The 21,199-nt window shown below is 44.0% G+C and overlaps 2 protein-coding genes across 2 annotated transcripts in view; one reads left to right on the top strand and one right to left on the bottom strand.

The window, feature by feature from the left end:
* AP4E1 (adaptor related protein complex 4 subunit epsilon 1) overlaps positions 1-7,828 on the top strand; it is a 31,614-nt gene extending 23,786 nt beyond the window's left edge. Inside the window, exons 16-21 of the mRNA XM_060260176.1 lie at positions 588-723; positions 1,907-2,165; positions 3,701-4,276; positions 4,427-4,611; positions 5,428-5,585; positions 7,204-7,828. Of these exons, the coding sequence (XP_060116159.1) occupies positions 588-723; positions 1,907-2,165; positions 3,701-4,276; positions 4,427-4,611; positions 5,428-5,585; positions 7,204-7,364 (1,475 nt within the window). The 3' untranslated portion in view covers positions 7,365-7,828. The remainder of the gene's footprint in view (positions 1-587; positions 724-1,906; positions 2,166-3,700; positions 4,277-4,426; positions 4,612-5,427; positions 5,586-7,203) is intronic.
* Positions 7,829-14,211: 6,383 nt separating this feature from the next.
* The window catches only part of TNFAIP8L3 (TNF alpha induced protein 8 like 3), an 81,513-nt gene continuing 74,525 nt past the window's right edge, over positions 14,212-21,199 (bottom strand). The window contains exon 2 of the mRNA XM_060260306.1: positions 14,212-17,001. Within this exon, the coding sequence (XP_060116289.1) occupies positions 16,439-17,001 (563 nt within the window). The 3' untranslated portion in view covers positions 14,212-16,438. The remainder of the gene's footprint in view (positions 17,002-21,199) is intronic.

Genomic DNA, 21,199 nt, shown 5'->3' with positions numbered 1-21,199 from the left:
CTGTGTGTCAAGATCTGGCTCTTCCCATGTTATCATGTAAACTGCATTTTCATGTATTTTGTATTCTCACGCTTTTGCTTTGACTCTGTCTGTATGCCCACATTCTTTGTAACATTGTTCTGAGTAATCTCTCTGCCCTAGCCAGCAACATGCGTTCTTTCTGGAGCAGTAAAAGTCACCTGCTATCTGTCTGGTTAGGGACTGTTAACTCTTGATTTTTAAGAGTACTGTCTGAATTGTGGGAGGAAGTGGGAGAGTGTCTATCTTTGAATTACTGTAATTGCCTGCCAGAATTTGTGCACCTAAATACCTACGTAATTAACAGTCACAGTAAAGTATAAAGATGTAGCCTGACCGGTGGAGGTCAGTTTTAGCAAGATCAGCCCTTGCTGTGAACATGCTTATCATTAAATGAAGCCTAATTTGATTTACATCAAAGAGGTGTAATTAATGAATGCTGCACAGAACTTGACACTGTGCAGAGGAAGGCGGGCTAGAAATTGAAGTAAATAAATTGACGATAAATTGTTTCTTTTCTGTAATTGTCTTGTGATCTGTTTTGATGGGTATATAATCTGTATTTGCAGCTCTGAATTTTGAACCTTATGGATTGTCGCTTTCCCAAAGCTTCTCAATGTCTGGCTTTCCTGGTAGACAGTCTCCAACTGGCCTTTCTCTGGGTTCTGACATATCTGGTAACAGTGCAGAGGTGGGACAGAAGGAGTGAGTACTCTTTTGTCTTTTTTGCTTGATTTTAATCTCCTTCTCCCTTGGTTATTTGCTAGGTATAGAGGCACATATGAGTATTTGTCTGCGTGCACCCCCCTCCCAACATCTCACATATCTTTGTTGCCTTTCCAAAACAAGGCTGCTCTTGATATAAGTAAAACGGCACATCAAATAACAAAACAGCAGCCAGCCAAACAGCAACAAAAGTGCAGTCCAGACCAGCTGTAAAAACATGACGAAGCAGCAACGAAATACTGGCCCTGCAAAATATAATGGCTGTGCTAGTTCAGAAATAAAGATGACTTCACGATAGTCATTCATGTCCACGTTTATGATAAGAGAGGCAGGGCTATTTGTTTTGCTTTTAAACTGTGATCTGTAAGCTGCCTTAAGTAGAAGCAGAATATATCTACTGAATAGCACCTTAATTTATGGTAGTCTTAACTTTTATGTAGTTTTAACCTTATGTAACTGTTTTTAAATGTATGTATCAATTGTATTTTAAAATTGTCTTATGTAAATCATGGGAAACCATGTCTTGTTAGCCGCCCTGAGCCTGCTTCGGCGGGGAGGGCGGGATACAAATTAAAGTTTATTATTATTATATTATTATTATTAAACATTTTAACAGATAACTGATGACAGGTTTTTCCTACTGTACTAACCAAGTAATGTAATTCATGTTGCCTCTGTTTTATCTGAACATGAATAGGTATTGTAGTGAAATATGCAAGTGGTTGTGCTGAGTTTAATAGTCAAACTACAAAAAGGTTGGTTTTTTTTTTTTAAAGTTAGTTTCATAGCTTATGTGGGAGTCATTGGGGTGGAACCTGCCCCCATTCTATCAACCCACTGTGCAAAGTTTTTTTTTTTTTGTTAAAGTATTTATATCCCACCTTCCCTTTGGGTTCAAATCTGAAGCCTGCCTCCAAATTAGGTGGCTCTTTCATTGCAGGAAGAACGACTTAAGTGGGAGGAAGCCTGGAGAATAGCTGAATCCACCCCAGTAACTCCCATCTCGCACTGCCCCTCACTGGCGGTAAGGTGTTGAGCCCCCTTGCAGAGGTTCTTTTAAATTTGATTGGTCTCCAACCTTCTCGGTGCTACAAAAAATAACCTCTTTAAAGCTCCCTTCTAGTGTTACTTGTGTTACCTTTCATAATTGTGTATTCTTTAGAGCCAACACACTGAAGCTTGAAGGCGTGAAGAAGCTGTGGGGAAAAGAGGGCTACCTTCCCAAAAAGGAAAGCCTAGTGGAAAAGGAAGACAGTGTAAAGCCAGCAATAGAGAGCAGCACATCTGCGGAGCATGCAGTCGATAACTTTGCCTTGCAGTCTGAGCAGGAAATTACCAGCCTGTCCAAGGAGGAGAAGGAGAAGCAGCAACTTGCCTCAACCCTCTTTGTTGGCCTGGGACTGCAGGGCAACGTCAGTCTGGTATGAGAGTGCTGTTTAACTTGGTAGCAGCAGCAGCCCTAGGCAGCATTTCAGTAAATCGGAGGATATTTACTGCTGCTGAGTGGAAGTTTTTTAGGCTTGAGCTGTGAACTCAACCAGGGTAGTAAATGGAAATCCATTCAGTTGAATTGGATGGAGAATAGCAGTTCCTCCTGCCAAAAGCCTTCTGGAGTTGAGGGGAATTGTAAAAATAGTTTGTCAAGGGCATCAGCTGTTCGAAGTGGAGAAAAATCAAATTCTGCTGGGTAAATGCGGGTCATTAAGCTCACCCAAAGTAGCTCTTTGCAGCCTGGATGATGTCTCTGTTTCTCCTGCTGAAAATCTGGATGTATAGCCTCCCTGCGTGAGTCTGTGCTTCAGCCTTTTCCTGCTTATGGCTTAGCAGTTTCCTCAAAGAGGGAAGCCAAGCATATCGCTTACTGTTCCCCTTTCTCTGTAACCTTTATCATTTTTCCTTCTGAATAATAAATTTTAAAAAATCAAGAGAGAAGATTGTCAAACAGGCCTGATCCTGGTGTTTCTTACAGGAGATGAGTCACTGCGATTGACCATGTGCTTGAAACCTTCACTACATCCCCTTTAAACAATTCTGAATCAATTGCTGCTACTTGTTTTATAATCTCATTTGTTTCGTTTGCGTCTTGCCTAAATTTGTAAGAAACTGACTTATGAACCTCCCCATCCATTGCAGTTATCTTCAGAGGCCCCACTTTGGGAGCCCCTGCAATTTGATTCTATTTGGGCAGTAACCTGAGAAAGGGCCTTCTTGGTCATGGCACCAAAATTTTGGAACTCCCTTCCAGTGTTCCCTCTAAGCTGAGTTAGCATGAGCTACCTCACAGATTTTTAGCCTCCAGCTCACAGATTTTTCTCTTAACTCAGGAAGGATGACCCCAGAGCACATAAATGTATGCAGTAGCTCACAACTTTAATGCCAGTAGCTCACAACTTAATGCCAGTAGCTCACAAAGCAGAATTTTTGCTCACAAGACTCTGCAGCTTATAGGGAACATTGCTCCCTTCCCAGGGAGAGTCATCCGTCTGTTGTTGTCTTCTGCCAGTGGGTGAAGACCTTTTTGTTAATAACTGTTGTTGACCCTACTCTCAGGTTTTGGTGTTATATGTTTGTTTTTAGTTGAATTATTTTATGTGCTATTTTATATGCTGTTCTAATGTTGAAATATCTTGATATTTGCAGCCTGGGGGATCTGATTGGGGTGGAAAGGCAGCACAGAAGTAAATAGGTCTCCCAATGAGCTTCATGGCTGAACAAGGATTTGAACATGGGTCTCCCAAAATTGCTTTGGGTCTCCAGTCAGATAGAAAAGCAGGATATTATTATTATTAATAATAATTCTCATTTGTCACTGTAACCACTAAATCACACTGTCTCTTAGCACTTTTCTCTGATATATTGCTCAAAACTACCTTTTGAAATTATGTAGAGGAGTTTTTTTTCTTGGTCCTTTAAAACACACCTTGCATTTAAAAGGTATATTTCTATTTGCTTTCAGATGGGCAAAGGAGACTCTACCGCCCAGAAGTTCAAAAGGAAATCTAAAACAGGTGAATCCCAAAACAGTGAAGAATCGTTCAGCATCAAAAGCACTGCTAGCCTGCCCCTCAGTCTTTCGCCCAATGCATTATCTAGGAACAAAAAGCCCTTCCAAAACAATGGGCACCTGAGGTTACGGAAAGCTTCACTGAATTCCTGTGAAGCTCCAGAATCAAAGGCAGTATTGGATAGGTCTCATTCTCTGCCAGAAGCCGAACTGGGTGAGAAGCTTCTGGATTGCAGAGTCTCGCCTTCATCTTTGTTTGCGGATGGGAACTTGGAGATTTTCCAGCCTTCTCCAAATGCTCAGCCTGTAGTCAAAAGGCAACTCTCTCTGACGCCTTACTTACCCGAAGAAGTAGCCAAATATCCTCATTCGGAGATCTCAGAACTTTGTGGCAATGAAACCGTCATGTTGTACTTGTGTAAAATATGGAAAGTGGACAGCTTCATCCTTTTCGTATTTCTTGCCAATAAAAGTCTTTCTGCACTTAAAGCTGGAAAGCTGGAATTTGAGAACTCCAAACATTTTAAGGTAATGACACGAATGGTTTATGATTTCTGTAGTGATTCAGTTTTCATTTCCTCTTGAAAGAAAGACCTGATGTTTAACACCTCCCCCCCCCCCCAAAAGCCCTTTCTAAATCCTTTTGGTTCATCCCCCCCTCCACCCTTTGCTTTGCAGATCTCTGAAAATCTCAGCTTCCATTTTGCTGAAATAGAAGCTCAAAGCATAGAAAGCTTCCAGAAGTGTGTATTCATGGAAGAGCTCTGCTCAGAGGGACTGCTGTCTGGATCCCTCAGTTACCATCTAGAATCAGAGACGTGCCTCAGGTTTTCAGTGACATTAGTGCTGTTGGATTTTATCAGGTAATAATAAGTGGTAATAAGTATATTCGTAGTGCAGTCAAGTAATCAATGTTGATCTGAATTCTTTCTTTAACTCCATATTACTTGTTGCTCTGTGTACATCATGTGCACCCGCATGCGTTATTTCCTAAGTTTATCCCAAAACTAAGGGACTCTCTCATGTATTTTCATAAATGTCAGTGGCCTGGGACATTAAAGAAAGGAACCCTGATACTGTTGCCCTCTGTTTTTACTCCCACAGTAGTATCATGTATAAAGGGTTTTATTTTTTAGACTTTTCAATCCTTAATGAGTGAGGTAATTTTTTAATTGCTTAACATTTTTAAAAGTTGAGATATATTAAATTTTGTAGTGATTGGGCAAGAAGATTTGTTTGTTTTTTAAAAAAACTACTTCAAAATACTTTACAATAATAATAATTGTTGTCTTGGCAAAATCTTTAGCTTCATGGAGGATAAGTCCATCAATGGCTACTGGCCCTGGTGACTAAAAGGAACCTCCACATTCAGAGGCAGTCAGACTCTGAATTCCAGTGCCAGGAAGCAGCATCGGTGGAAGGCCTCGGCCTCTGCCTGTTGTCGGCCCACCAGAGGAACTGGCTGGCCACTTGTGTGAGGCAGGATGCTGGACTAGATGGACCACTGGTCTGATCCAGCAGGGCTCTTCTGGTGTTCTTATGACGGCCTTGGCCTCTCTGCCCTGTTGTCGGCCCTGCAGAGGAACTGGTTGGCCACTGTGTGAGAAAGGATGCAGGACTAGATGGACCACTGCTCTGATCCAGCAGGGCTCTTCTTATAGTTGTATGTTCTTTCCCAGACCAATGGAAACGACCACTGAAGAATTTGGAAAACTGTGGCTCTCCTTTTCTAACGATGTCAAACAAAACCTAAAAATGACATCATCTCAGGGATCTTTATCAGTCATTTTAAACACCTTGCAGCAAAAACTAAAGCTACATACTGTGGATATCATAGGTAAGTAAAGTAACTTGGGACATCTTCCAGTTTGTAGCACATATGATCCAAGTTGGTAACAGTACATCAATACATATTTAAAGTAGGCAATGAAATAGATCTTTAACCTCCCCCCCCCCGCCCCAAAAAAACCCTCCCAACCCCAGCTTGAGTTAACCCTGTGAGCGTTGATAACATGTAGGCAAACAAGTTGCTGTGATCTGAATAGCCCAGACTAGCCTGATTTGATCAGATCTCAGAAGCTAAGCAGGGTCATCCCTGGGCAGTATATTTGGGTGGGAGACCACTAAAGAATACAGGTTCTTGATTCAGAGGAGGTAGGCAATGGTAAGGCACCTCTGAATGACTCTTGCCTTGAAAACTCCACAGGGTCGCCATAAGTCAGCTGTGATATAACAGCAACAAAGCAAAACAGATTGACTGATTTGGGGGTGGGGTTATCTGATAGGTACACATATGGCGATGTTTCTGTTGGCCGCTGGATTTTTTGAATTTTGAACCTGCATCTCACAAATTTCTTTCTGAAATTTCCTGAAGTGTCAAAACAGGCTGGTTGAGGGTGTATGTGGCATTTTGACAAACATATCCAAGGAGTCCCTGGGCATACCCAACCAGTTGCTCTTGGAATCCAAGACAGAGTCCTTTGAACATCTCTTCAGTGTGTATTACCATGCCAGCATACCTGCAAGACCGTCTCTCCCAATATGTCCCCTGGAGAGCTTTACACTCTTCAGAACGTCTCCTGGTTGCCTTCAGCTCAAAAGACATCTGTCTAGCCTCCAGCATAGCCAACCCCTTTTCAGCTTTGGCTCCGGCCTGGTGGAGCATGCTCCCAAGTGAGACCAGGGTCCTGTGGGACTTAGTACCATTCTGTGGAGCCTTTAAAACAGCTGTTCCAGCAGGCCTTTGGTTGCGGTGATGGGTGTGCAGCTGTATTGGCCTCCCTACCAGTTTGGTAGTGATAAGGAGCACGGACTCTAACCTGGGAGAACTAGGTTTGATTCCCCACTCCTCCATATGTACCTGCTGAGTGACCTTGGGTCAGTCACAGTTCTCTCAAGAGCTGTTCTCTCAAGAGCAGTTCTTTTTCTGGAAGGAAGTGTGTGATTGTGCAGGGGTTTACCAAAACAAATTCACCTCTGTTTCTGCTTATCAAGAGCAACGTTGTACAAGTGTAGGCCCTAGGTACCTCTGAACTGTCTGAGCCCCACCTACCTTACAGGGTGCCTGTTGTGGGGAGAGGAAGGGAAAGGAGATTGCAAGCTTTTCTGAGAGACTGAGTGAAGGGCAGGGTATAAATCCAGTCTGTTCTTTTCTTTTTCTTCTAACCTGCATATGCTGTACATGGCACCAGGCCATATGTGGTCCTTAGTGCACATTTGTAGTACACCCGTGGAACTTTCCTGACTCTGCTGGTTTTTTTAGCTCACCATCTTTGTTTTTAACCTAGCTTCTGGGTTTTAATTTCTGGTGTTACGGTCAACTGTTTTCATTTTTCTTGTAACCTGCCCTGAGCCCACTTGCAGGGGAGGGTGAGATAGAATTCTCAAGTAATAATAAATAAATGCCAGGCATCTTTTACAATTTAACAGACGGTCCTGTCTCTTTTCTTTTTTAGGCAACGAGGGCATAGCAGCTTGCAAACTGCTTCCGTCAGTCCCTGGCTTACTGCACTGCCGTATCCATGGTGGGATGCTGGCTCTGTGGTTCAGGTCGCCAAGTCCTGCTCTTCCGGACTGTTTACTTTACCAATGCCAGAAGGTGATGGGAGAATCCTGAGGGTGTCATTAGTGCCTCCTTTTCCGGAAGGAAGTGTGTGATCACACGGGTTTACGAAAACAATCCCGCCTCTGTTCCTGCTTATCGAGAGTGGTGTGGTGCAAGTGTGGACCCCGTATGCCTCTAGGCAAGTATTCTTCGGTGCCTGCTAAAAAGAGGAAAAAAGCTCAGGATATATCAGTCACTGACAGTGGCCAAATAAAAGTATCAGTAAATGTTTTAATGAGATGCGTTGTCTCAACTAAAAAGTATGTATTTTCTGTTACATACTTGTATGGTCCCAACGCTATTCATAGGATTGTCTGCTACTTAATGAAGTTGTTCACGTGTCTTACGTTGTCAAACTGCTGCTTAAACCTTGTTGGCTTTATTTGTGACATCCCCCCCCCTTAAAATGGCACCCAAAGCCACCAGTTGTATTAAAACAAGATGGCAGCTCTTGCAGAGCAGTTTGTTGGCTCAAACTGTGTGAAATTGACATTCAGTTACAAGATACACTAGCAGTGATTGCCACCCTGGCTTGGTGTTACGTTGAACACAAACCTAATGTTGTTTCTGGGATGCTGGGGTTTGGGGACCTGTTATCATTCAGTGTGCCTCTCCAAGGATTAGCTCACATATGTAAGACATTTTATAATTGAAGACCGAGTGGGCAAAGTTTGACTTTCTCCATTATAAAACTGCAGTTTTTTTGTCTTGTAAAAACCTAAGGCTCCCCCACCTATGGGTTTCCATGGTTGCCAAGCGCTTTGAGACCCTTTTTTAATATACCATGTCATCATAGGAGACCTTTTGTGATGATTTCTGTTGTGGGAAATGTGTCTGGGAAAACCTTATATAAGCATTAAATGAACTTCCATGTGTATTTTCAGATACATACCTCTGGAAAATGTTAAAAAGCTAAATATTTTGTTGGTGCAGCAGAGCCAAACCAGATGAGAAGTTGGAAGTCCTGGGTCTGGACCTCCTAGTGGTCCCCCCCCCCCCCCCCGATTTGATTATCAGGTTCTGAAGGTCCTGATTTGGATTGAGATTGCAATTTGAGGGGAGTGTGGTTGAAGCTGCACCTCCCTTCCATTCTCCTGATCTAAAACATTTCCAAGCAACAGTTATAGCTGGTCTCTTGGAGGAGCATACAATACCTGTATCTTCATGTTTCCCCAGCAGGGCAAAATAGCGATGCCCCAGAGTAGTTTCAGATCAGGACAATAATGCAGGGGAGAGATGAAGCTTAGCTGTCTGCTGTGACCCCCATCCAAACTGGAGCCTTTGCCCTAAGCTTATTGGATTTTTACACAAGATCTGGGAGCTCCAGACACAGAGCTCTTGGCAACTCATCTGGTTTGGCCCTCCCTTGGCAGCGCCCAGCAAGATGCCAGAGTGTATGAATTGTGCTGAAGCAGCCTCATTCACATGACTTGCCAATGCAAACAATTGTGGGTTGAAACCTGTTTTGTGATGCTTCAGAGTTGCATGGAGGTTTTCACCCACAGCACTTGGAAGCATCACTTTCACAAAGAGGTTCAAAATCAAATAGCTGTTCTATGCGGTTCTTGAGGTTCTTTCTTCTGTCTTGTCACTACATGTCTTTGTCTGTGATTGTTCCCTTGCAACACCCAGTGTGTATCTCTGCTTGGCACAATCTCTAAACTGCCAAAACTGCAGTATTTGGGGGGTTCTAATGTCTTTTTAAAATATTCATACAAGCATACATAATCCTTGGGTTCAAGTCTGATCTAAGTCTATGTGAGGTGATTATGACTGGGAAATTACAGGCCTGACTGTAATATCGATACCAGGTAAATTAGTGGAATCTATTGTTAAAAACTGAATTAGTAGGCATGCTGATGAACAAAAGCTATCGAGGAAGAATCAGGATGAATTTTGTAAGGGAAGATCTTGTCTCACTAACCTTTTAGAGTTCTTTGATGGGGGTTTAACAAACATGTTGTCAAAGTCAAAACACGAGTTGTTGTTGACCTAGACTTCGAGAAAGCTTTTGATAAAGTTGGCTCCTACGTAAACTCAGCAGTCGTAGGATACAAGGACAAGTCCTCTTGTGGATTAAAAACTGGTTAATTAACAGGAGATAGAACAAGTATAAATTGGCAGTTTTCACAGTGGAAGGTGGTAAGCAGTGGGGTACCACAGGCCTTTGTACTAGGTTTGGTGCCTTTTAGCTTGTTCATTAATGATTTGGAGTAGGAAGTAAGCAGTGAGGTGGCTGAGTTTGCGAATGACAGTAAGATGTTCAGGGCAGTGAGGCACTCCAGGGATCTCATGAGGCTGGGCAACCGGGTATCAACATGGCAAAAAAAGTTCAACATGGGCAAGTGCGAAATAATGCACATCGAAGCCAAAACTCCTAATAATTATTATATCTTGAAGGGGTCCAAACTGGTGGTAACCCATCAGGAGAGAAATCTTGGAGTTGTGATAGATAACTCATTGAAATGGCAACTCTCACTGTGTGACTGCAGTAAAATAAAAAAGGCAGATGCTATGCTGGGGATTATTAGGAAGGGGAATGAAAACAAATCGGCTAATATAATGCCAGTTTATAAATCTATGGTGTAATCTCATTTGGAATACTGTGTACAGTTTTGGTTGTTCCTCCAAAAAGACACAGCATTGGAAAAAGTACAGAAAAGGACAACGAAAATGATTAAGGCGATGGAACATCTTACTCTGCTCTGGTAAGACCTCGCCTGGAGTACAGTTTTGGGCACCACATTTTAAGAAGGATATAGACAAGCTGGAACGGGTTCAGAGGAGGGCGACGAAGATGGTGAGGGGTCTGGAGACCAAGTCCTATGAAGAAAGGTTGAAGGAGCTGGGCATGTTTAGCCTGGAGAGGAGGTGGCTGAGAGGTGATAGGATCACCATCTTCAAGTACTTGAAGGGCTGTCATCTAGAGGATGGTGTGGAATTGTTTTCTGTGGCCCCAGAAGGTAGGACCAGAATCAGTGGGTTGAAATTTAATCAAAAGAGTTTCCGGCTCAACATTAGGAAGAATCTCCTGACCGTTAGAATGGTTCCTCAGTGGAACAGGCTTCCTTGGGAGGTGGTGGGCTCTCCTTCCTTGGAGGTTTTTAAACAGAGGCTATATGGCCATCTGACAGCAATGAAAATCCTGTGAATTTAGGGGGAGGTATTTGTGAGTTTCCTGCATTGTGCAGGGGGTTGGACTAGATGACCCTGGAGGTCCCTTCCAACTCTTATGATTCCCTATGAAGAAAAGTTGAAGGGGTGAGCTTGGGGAAATGACCATTGAGGGGTGACATGAGAGATTAACAAAATTATGCATGGAATAGAGAAGGTAGAGAAAGAAACACTTTTCTCCCTTTCTCACAATATAAGAAATTTTGGGAACTCAATGAAATTAGCGAGCAGTTAAGCTTAAGAACAGATAACGTCCTTCTGTATCCAAGTAATTAACATGTGGAATTCACTGCCTCAAGAAGTGGTGGCAGCTACAGGCATAGACAGCTTCAAGAGGCGACTGGATAAACAGATGGAGCAGAGGTTCATCAGTGGCTATTAGCCACAGGGTATTGATGGAACTCTCTGTCTGGGGCAGTGAGGCTCTGTATTCTTGGTGCTTGGGGAGGCAACAGTGGAAGGGCTTCTCTAGTGTCCTGGCCCCACTGAAGGACCTCCTGATGGCACCTGGGATCTGGCCACTGTGTGACAGAGTGCTGGGCTGGATGGGCCATTGTCCCGATTCAACATGGCTTCTCTTACGTTCTTATCATTTACATCTTCATGCCAGTTAAATTAGAGTCCAGTAGCACTTTAGAGACTAACAAGAATTTCAGGGTATAAACTTCTGAGAATGAAAGCTCCCTTTGTCAGACACAAGTAGAAATAGAGATCTCTGGGTCCTGTTTGGTGTAGTGGTTAAGAATGCACACTCTTATCTGGGAGAACCGGGTTTGATTCCCCACTCATCTACTTGCAGCTGCTGGAATGGCCTTGGGTCCGCCATAGCTCTCATAGGAGTTGTCCTTGAAAGGGCAGCTGCCGTGAGAACCCTCTCAGCCCCACCCACTTCACAGGGTGTCTGTTGTGGGAGAGGAAGGCAAAGGAGATTGTGACTGCTCTGAGACTCTGATATTCAGAGTATAGGGTGGGATGTAAATCCAATATCCTCCTCCAGTCAGGAGCTTTGACTTTTGAAGCTCATACCTTGAAACTTTTCTTGGTCCTTAAGGTGCTACTAGACTTGAATCTGTTTTACTGCAGGCTTGCATGGCTACCCTCTAAAACCATCTTCCTGCAGGAAAGCTTATAAAAAGCTGATGTTCTGTGTGGTTTACCAGACCTTGAATCTTGCTGTGTAGCAGGCATCATTGCAAGAAAATCCTCACGGCACAAAATAGTAGATGTGTCACCTCGTGGTGGTGGTTTTACCAGTATGGGAGAAGGGAGTTGAGTTGTGATGTGTGTGTTTATAGGTAATGTGTAATGTATCATATATTGTATAGATTATAGAAGCTGAGCAAACGGTGCAGGGAGCCTGGGCGATTGGAGGAACTAGGGTTGAGGGCTTGTGCATGGACACATGAAGCTGTCTTATAGTGAATCAGACCCTGGGTCCATCAGTATTGTCTACTCCGACTGGCAGCTGCTCTCCAAAGCCTCAGGTAGAGGCCTTTCGTGCCATCTGCCGCCAGATCCTTTAACTAGAGCTGCTGGGGATTGAACCTAGGACCTTCTGCTGGCCAAGCGAATGCTTTTGCATTGAGCCACGTCCCCTCCCCCATGTGTGTGCATTTGTGTAGAGCAGCACAATATGGTCCCACCAAACCCTGGGCATGTGGACAGGTCTTGCCTCTGCTTCTGCAGCATGGTAGATGTCTTTGCATTCACCTCAGTGTCAGAAAGCAAAGCCGCTTTTTATATACTCCAGAGGACACAAGGGAGTACAAGCATCAGGAGTTCGGCATGGCCACCCAACAGAAGGGTGCAAACTGCTTTGCCACGATTCCAGCATCATCCAAATCGAGGGCTCGACTAAAATGCACTGAAATGTAATGGTATTGAAATCACAGATATTAGTGTGTAGAATATGTATTTAATGTTTACATTTGTACATCGCTGATGAGGGAACCTCGAGAACGTTCTTTCCACGGACTGCTGGCAGTGTGCATCAGATTTTAAAGCTAGCCTTGAGCAAAAGTGAATGGACTGCATCAGCTAGCAAAGCTTCCGTTTCACAGCTATGCAGTTTTCTACCATTATAACCATGTGATGTTTCGCACCCACCATAGCTATGCCTTTTGCACACTTAACACGAGCGGAGTTCCTTTTAAAAAAACAAACATTTGGTTGAAAATTTTGAATTCTGATGGTTTTAACTATTTATCTTGTAAGTATAAGGAATTTTGGGAGAACAATCACTAAACTTATGTTTGTAGAACATAAAGAGGGTTGCTTATTTGTACCTGTGGTACACTCTTTTATTGTCTATGGAAACTGTTTTTTTTTCCTTACTCTGTACCTTTATAAAAGTGCAGTGTAATAAAATATTCTTCTGCTTCAAAAAGTAAGTTTCATTCAGCTATGAATAATTTGTGGCATTGTTTTTAAATTATGTGGTGACATATAATCCACACAGTCCCTCTGAGGGACTAGTTGCACTTCGGGTCAAAGAAGAGCGGGCAGCAGTTTCTAATTATTCCCCCCCCCCCATCTCCCATTACAATGCCTCTCTCCTTGAGGGTTTGTTGACTTATGGTGTATGTCATGTCTTTAGAATCTAAAGCAGGGGTGGCCAAACTTGCTTGAGGTAAGAGCCACATAGAATAAACATCAGATGTTTGAGAGCCACAAGACATGAACGTCAGATGTTTGAGAGCCACAAGGAGGGAAGGAGGGAGGCAAATAGATGGGGGAGGGAGAGTAGAAATAAAGCAGCTGCCTTGGCTTGGAGAAATGATCTAAATAGACAAATGCCTTCTCCAAGCCAGCTGATGGGGTGGTGGGGGCTTCAAGAGCCACTCAATATGTGTGGGAGAGAGCTACATGTGGCTCCCGAGCCACAGTTTGGGCATCCCTGAAATAAAGTTTAGACAGGGTTCTTCTTGTTTGTACGGTATTCCAGTTCTCTAATCCCCGTCCTATCTGGATTTCTTACTCAATATTTTATGCTATCTGATCACATTTTATATTTTGTGATTTGCCTTGAGTCTCAGCAAGAAATGTGGGCTTAATAGCTACAAAGTCCATGAATAAAGAGGAGTGTATGAGAATTATAAATGAGAATTATACAATAACAAGTGGGAACCTACACAGACTTGCAGGAGATACCTTATTTCCCCCTACCCCACTATTTCCTCTTTCCCTTTCTTGAAACCACCTATAGCGTTTTTGCCTTTCCTGTTTCCTTCTGTCCTTCCAACTTAACAGCGAACCTACACTTATTTGCTTCTCTAAGCTTCGGCTCTCCCTCCCTCCCAGCAACCTCAACCTAGAAACCAGTTGTGTAGAGCAGGCCATCAGGCCAGGCCCAACTGCATGGCATGGAACCGCCAAAGACTGTAGGTGGCAACTCATTTCCCCCTGTATCCCCCTCCCTGCTCTATTTGCCTCCTGTTGGCAACCCCCACGTCCTCTCCCCTTTCTGTGCCTCATTCTCCTCAGCCGCTCACCAGTCTACCTTCTGTCTGTCTCCCATCTTCAGCTACCATACAGTGCAACTGGGAATCCCCATCTTAGTAATGGCCTCTTTTGGCTTTAGAGTTTTCTGTTTTGTCATTGTTCGTCCATGATGTCTTATTATAATATACTTTTAAAATAATTTGATGGGGCGAGACATCAAAAGAAGTGCCAGGAAACAGAAAGCTGTTGAATCACAAATCATTTAATGTATAATTTATAATACAACACACATTTTGTAGCTGACTGATACTACCGATATTTTGGAACAGAATGCTTTACCGTGTTTATGTACTAATATAAAAGTAAACAATGAATGTACAGCATATACCAATACGAGCAATGCATAATACTTGCTCCTCATTTTTTTAAGGCTGCCGCAGTTTTATAAATAAAAGTGACAAGACATTTGGCTGTTTCCTAAAATAATTAGCAATGTGCGCAAGATAATAAAGCAGACTCTCCTCTTGTCTTGTGCTTTCTGTCTGGAACGCCCTTCCTTTCTGCTTTGACGTCTGTAGAAAACTATCTTACTGAAAGGCACTGGCTGATTCTGCACTAACCTTGTTCCGTGCCAGGCTTTCGGTTTTCTCTGGAGCAAGCTGGTGATTTCGCACCTCTTACTCCACGCCGCCATTTTGCGTGGGGAAAACCTGTAATTTGCCATGCCACAGTGTAAACCTTAAAAAACCAGGTTTACGCTGCAGCATGGCAAATTGTGGGTTTTCCCCGTGCAAAATGGCGGTGCGGAGCAACTGGTGCGAAATTGCCAGCTTGCTGCAGAAAGAAATGGAATCCTGGTGCAGAGCAAGGTTAGTGCGGAATCAGCCCCTGTATCTGAATAGGCGAGATTTAATCCTTTCTAATGCTTTGCATTCCCCCATTTTAGCAAACAGTTGCTCTAACCTGTAGTATATTATCCAGGGATTCCACCCAGAAGCAAAAGTGGCAAACTGAGGGACACCCAAACCAAGTGACTGTCAACAAGTCAAACTTACCAGCAGGGAACTGACTACATTATGAACTCTGCTAATCTTCAGAGTTGACTTGAGACAGCTGTAGAATGTGGGCTTAATCGAGAAATACCCGTACTAATGTTCTACTCTCGACAACAGTGGTTACTACAGGTTTTGTGCTACCAAAGGTGCATTATTACCTTCAGTAAATCTCTTTAAATTAAGAATCACACCAAAGTGTTTGATATGATCCCAGAACACCAGTGTGAAGAACCTATGTTACCCCAGGCTGGATTAACTGTGGAAGGAAGGAAAACTCTTGCGTTAATGTGTGAAGGATCTATTAATTTCAAGGGCTTCAGCTGTATTTTTGTCATGCCTTCCCTTTGAGGAGCATAGGGTGGTGTAAATAGATCTCTGCAGACCTCCAGTCTACCTGGTGATGCAGGTGAGGTTTACTGTGTATATATGACTGGCTCCAGATCAACCAGGGATATCCCCCCCCCCCCAGCCTGATACTAATCCTATTTAGCAATGCTTCTTTGAAAAACAATGGAATAAGAAAGTTAAAATCTTGGTGGTGCTGCTGCTTCACTTTATCTGTTAACAAACCGCAAGCATCCTCTTTGCTTTCCAGCTTCATCTTGGATTTTTGTTCTACGTTCACAAATGAATCCCAGCATACTATGTATGATTTAAGGGTGCCCTTAAATTATTTGCCGGCATGGAAGCTGCCCATCTCATGGTGCAATTGAGGCTGCAGCAGAAAAACATCAGGGCTCCCATGGAGAGCTATTCTAATAGCTGAATCTCCAGTCCTCCTGTTCGATCTCTGGGTTGAACTCCTGTTGGCAGTGGGGCTTAAACCGGTAATAAGAGAATAGCTTGGGCAATGCAGAAAGGCTGGGAAGAACAAGCCATACCATCTTAACTGGTGCTCGCCTTTTAGTATTCTTCTGTAGAAAACAAAAAAAGCCTTTAAAAACCATCCTTTTGTGCTTCTGTTGTATCTGGCCTACATTATTTTCATTCCTGGATCATGTGAACAGCAGGTGGTCTGCCATTTTGAGGACATTCAGGGGCCCCCTCTTCGTCAAGACTGTATGGATCCATTCTTCAAGATATACCCAGGCTCTTTTAATATTTGACACAGATGTCAGGCTTTTGGGACAGGAGGTTAGGAAGAGGCATCAAACTCTAACCCCAGCATGGCAGTAAGGAGGTCATGATACATTATGATTTTACATAACAAATTGCCCTGCATCCCAAAAGGTTATTTGGGGACAAGGACTCCGTGTGACTGGTTTTCTGTCTCGTTTTCCGTGTACAAACAATGCTGTGTGATCCGGAATATGGGTGTTCCATTTTGAAATTACAGAAAGGAAGTCTGTTCTTGTGTTTCTGATCCACCTTCTCCGTTGCAAGTCTTTCTGACATACATATTTAAAAAGCAAAGTTTCAAAGGATTTTCTCATCAAGTAGTTTGTTGATTCCATCACAGATCTTTTTGAGGTGTGGGCGGCATTCCCCGTCAAGGCTATAAAGGGCGGTCAGGAACGCCACGTCTGCAAAATGGTTGAAGACATGGTTGATTCGAGCGTGAGACCTGGCTGTCAGGTGCCGTTCCACCAGTTCGTGCACCAGGTCCTTGCATTCATGCAGGAGTCCCGAAAGTACATTTTTGTCAAACGTGTACTCCACCTCGTAGAAGCTGACAATAGTCATGGCCGCTTGGTTCAGCTTCTTGCGGAACTTCTCAACAAGCTCCAGCTCTTCGTGGTTGAACTGGTTGTTGCGGTAGAGGATTCCGATTTTAATGGCGACTTTGATTAAGTCCTTCATGATTTTGTGGGCTTCTTTCTTGTTTTTCATGTGCTCTATCGTCACCTTGTACAGCTCATCAAAGATTTCACTGCTCGTGTCATCAATTAACATGTTAGCCATAGTCTTGGTCGCCATTTTGCTCAAGATCTTTTTCTGGGCTTGCAGCGCAAGACTCTTTGAACTAAAACTGTCAGGACCTAGGAGGGGAGGGAAGAGAAAGATGAGAGAGTTAACCAGGGCTTTTTATGCAGAAAAAGCCCAGCAGGAACTCATTGGCATATTAGGCCACACCCCCTTATGGCACCATTGTTTTCACAGGGATTTTTTTTCTGTTGAAAAAGCCCAGCAGGGACTTATTTGCATATTAGGCCACACCACCTGATGGCATCATAGTTTCTCACGGCTTTTTTAAAAGCGAAAGCCCAGCAGGAGCTTATTTGCATATCTGGCCATACCCCTGACACCAAGCCAGGTGGAACTGCATTCCTGTGCGTTACGGCTCAAAAAAACCCCTGGAGTTAACTAAATAATTCGTAATGAGATCCTATTATACCTACTAGACCAGGGGTCCCCAACCTTTCTGAACGTGTGGGCACCTTTGGAATTTTGACAAAGCAAGTTGGGCACGGGCACAAAATGGCTGCCTCAGCATACCTTCAGTCACACAATGATGTTCCTTGTGCAGTGGTCGCAGCTGATGCCAAAACAATGTTTTTAAAAACTTGCACAACCAAGCTGAATCCTTGATGGGCAAAAACCCACTTGGCTCCACCTAGTCTCTAAAACACACTCATTACCCTTGGAATGTTGCGAACAACTGAGATTTAATTAACAAGGTGTGGAAACATCCAAGGGAGTTGAGGACATCAACCTTCTTATGTTCCCAGAATTCCAATGGTGCCTGCAGAATTCTGGAATGCTCCCAACACCTTTACAGCACTTAGAAGGGGCCTTCCCAATGCCACATTCCCCACACCATTAAGCACAAGTCTTTGGCTTTTATTTATATAATACACATGTGGCATTTGAATGCATGCTAATGCACAAAATCCAGTTAGGGGATGAGTGAAAGATGTTTTTATGAATGTTATCTGTAGCTGGGAGAGGAACAGTGTATGCAGAAATACGTCTTGCTTTACCCAATCCCAAGAGCTGGGATTGTGTGCATGAAGCCCTTTCCAAAAAGAGAAAATCTCCCACAAAAATGGGATGAATGATAGAGTCTATCCCACTGCTGCTTCCTAGTCATATGGCTGATTGGAGGAATTTTAGCTCTTTTTTTATGTGCTAGGCTGGATTGGAACTCTGGTACAGAATTCAAGGGTCCCCAATCTTTTTGAACCTACCACAAAATGGCTGCCCCAGCTTACCATCAACTGCACAGTGAAGATCCTTGTGCTGTGGTGGGAACCGTTGCCCAAAGTGATATTTTTAAGAGTCTGCATGGCCAAGCAGAAGCCTTGCTGGACAAAAGCCCCACATGGTCCCATCTACTTCTGAAACACATTTGGCGGGCACCAGGAAGGTTGTCGCTGGGCAGCGTGGTGCCCATGGGCACCACGCTGGGGACCCCTGTTTTCTTCTTCCATGAGTGGCGGTGGCCTCTTGAGTATTGGAAAGAGATGCTTTGGATGCTTATAGTGTTCTTCTTAGATAAGAACATAAGAGAAGCCATGTTGGATCACGCCAGTAGCCCACCCAGTCCAACACTCTATGTCACACAGCGGCCAACCCCCCCCCCTCCAAGTGCCATCAGGAAGTTCACAAGTGGGGCTAGAAGCTGTTCCACTTTGCTCCTCCCCCCCCAGCACCAAGAATACAGAGCATCACTGCCCCAGACAGAGAGTTCCAACAATACGCTGTGGCTAATAGCCACTGGTGGTCCTCTGTTCTATATGGTTTATCCAATCCCCTCTTGAAGCTGGCTATGCTTGTCAGGCCCGTAGCCACAATTTTAAAACTTGGGGGAGGGGCATGTTAAAAAGGACTTAACTGACCTTCCTTTCCACACACATCAGCACAACCACCTGGGGCCCAGCAGAGGTGCGAGCTGGGGGCTGCCCCCTCCCTCCCCAGTGATTTAAATTGCATGGGAGGGGTACCCAGGAGCAGCTGCTGCCCTGCCACACTATTGAAAGATCTGGGAGGAGCAGCAGCTGCTCCTAGGTACCTCTACCATGCAATGTACAATTTAAATTTTATTAAAACTTTTATGTGCAAAACCAGCACAAAGAACAATAAAAATAAAACAGAGCATATAGTGCATAGTTGCATCGTAATCTAAATAAAAAGCAAGGAGCAAAAGAACAGTTGTCCAATACACCACCAAGCCATAAGGCACAATAGTGCACAATGTTAAGACATATAATTAAGAAATCATAATATTCATGTATTTTAGTGGAATTTTGCCAAAATTAGATTCCTTATTATTACATATTCTAGAAAGACAAACCATTTTTTAATAAACCAGTCATCTGCTTTGGAATTATCTTGCAGTACAATACTAGCAGCTAATTTATCTTGGATCAGAATATCCCAAACTTTGTTAAACCAATATTTTAAAGCAGCAATTTAAATCATGGGGAGAAAGGGGTGGTGTAGCAGAGGGGGAAGGTCAGGGGCACTTGAGTTGGGGCACCCGACAGGAAGTTAGGGGGCAGAGTTGGGGCACCCGACAAGAAGTTAGGGGGCAGAGTTGGGGCACCCGACAGGAAGTTAGGGGGCAGAGTTGGGGCACCCGACAGGAAGTTAGGGGGCAGAGTTGGGGCACCCGACAGGAAGTTAGGGGGCAGAGTTGGGGCACCCGACAAGAAGTTAGGGGGCAGAGTTGGGACACCCGACAGGAAGTTAGGGGGCAGAGTTGGGGCACCCGACAGGAAGTTAGGGGGCAGAGTTGGGACACCCGACAGGAAGTTAAGCGGCAGAGCCCCCACAGCGGCAGAGCCCCCACAGCTACAGGCCTGCTGTTTGTTTAAGCCATTCCCAAATTCAGTAGAACTACTTTTTTTTTTTAAGGTCCTTTGGCCAAATCCAAAACTGCTTTCTCCGCTCTCCTGCCACTCATCTCAGCAGGTGTGACCTGCCATTTAGGCGCTTAGAATAGCTGATTGCCAACTTAAAAGGCCATCAAGTGGAGTCTAGCGGAAGAAAGTTTGTATAAAACACAGCTGGTGTGGAAAGGCATATTCAGCAGCCAATGTTTCACAGACACTTAGACAGCGCTGACATTTCGTGGACTGGCTTCTGCTGAAGCAGAAGGCAAGCAGTCAAGTCTTTCAGAGTTGATTTATGGGCAGAAATGCAATGGATATGTATGTCGGGGGGAGGGTTCTACACTAAGCCTCAACACGGATGAGGGGGGAAGTGTACCTTAATCTCTCTCCCCCTCCCCATCAAAGAGCAGCATAAAACCCTTTTGTTGTTGTTTAGTCGCACAGTCCAGTCCAACTCTTTGCAACGCCATGGACAAAGTCACACCAGGCCTTCCTGTCTTCCACCATCCTCCGAAGTCTGCTCCAAATAAAAAAAAACCAAACCCTTAGGAGGAATTATAAATAAAGTTTCTGTAGGAGGTGAGAAGTGATTACGAAGAACCAGAACTCAGCCGCAGTAAAACTTGGCTATGATATGTTTTTATTTTGTCAGTGTGGGACTGAGAAGCAAGTTTTGGACACTAGGAGTCGCCACGTCTCCATATCACTGATAAACTGGGATGAGTCAATTTCCCCCCCATTGTATCATTTTGTTTTTGCCAAAGTTTAGCCTGCTCTGCATTTTATTCAATTTTGCTTTTAAAAGGAGAATGTCTAAAATGGTGTAGTTCGCTGCAGTTTTCAAATTCTTCCATTCACTTGCACCCTTTGTCTTTCTCCATTACTGGTGTGTAGAGACGGAAGCAATGCAAAACCCACAATCTTAAATGTGATAGGGTGGATGACTGAGTCAAGGTCTTTTGGGATGCAGGTTTTATTGAAACCCTGCCCCCTCCACCGCACTCTGATCTCATCTCCTGAACCCCCTGACTACACTACACCTTTCTGTTCACACCATCCTCCATGGTAATACGTGGCACAAAGTTAACACACGTAAGAGACACTGGGATTGCACTGCACCCACCTCCACTGCAACCTTTGAAAAATCCTGGGCTTTTCCACAAGTTGTGCAAAATGCACAAAGCAGAATATTCACTCACTCCTCCCACACCTCATGTGCTTTGACTGGGAACAGTTCTGCCACGTGTGTTGTACACGCCTTTAAAGTCAGGACAGTTGCAGCAACCCAGGCGGAGGCTGCAGCGTTAGAGAAGCTACAGGCCCCGGAAGTCCTCTTTTCCGGTCCCAGGAACTGTGCACGAGTGCTACGATGCGCCCATGTGCACTGTGGTCGCAGATGAGA

The sequence above is a fragment of the Heteronotia binoei genome, chromosome 19, assembly GCF_032191835.1.
Source record: "Heteronotia binoei isolate CCM8104 ecotype False Entrance Well chromosome 19, APGP_CSIRO_Hbin_v1, whole genome shotgun sequence".
In the NCBI taxonomy this organism is placed as follows: domain Eukaryota; kingdom Metazoa; phylum Chordata; class Lepidosauria; order Squamata; family Gekkonidae; genus Heteronotia; species Heteronotia binoei.
Note: the sequence above shows the minus strand (reverse complement) of the source record. Positions and strands in the feature narration are given on the sequence as shown.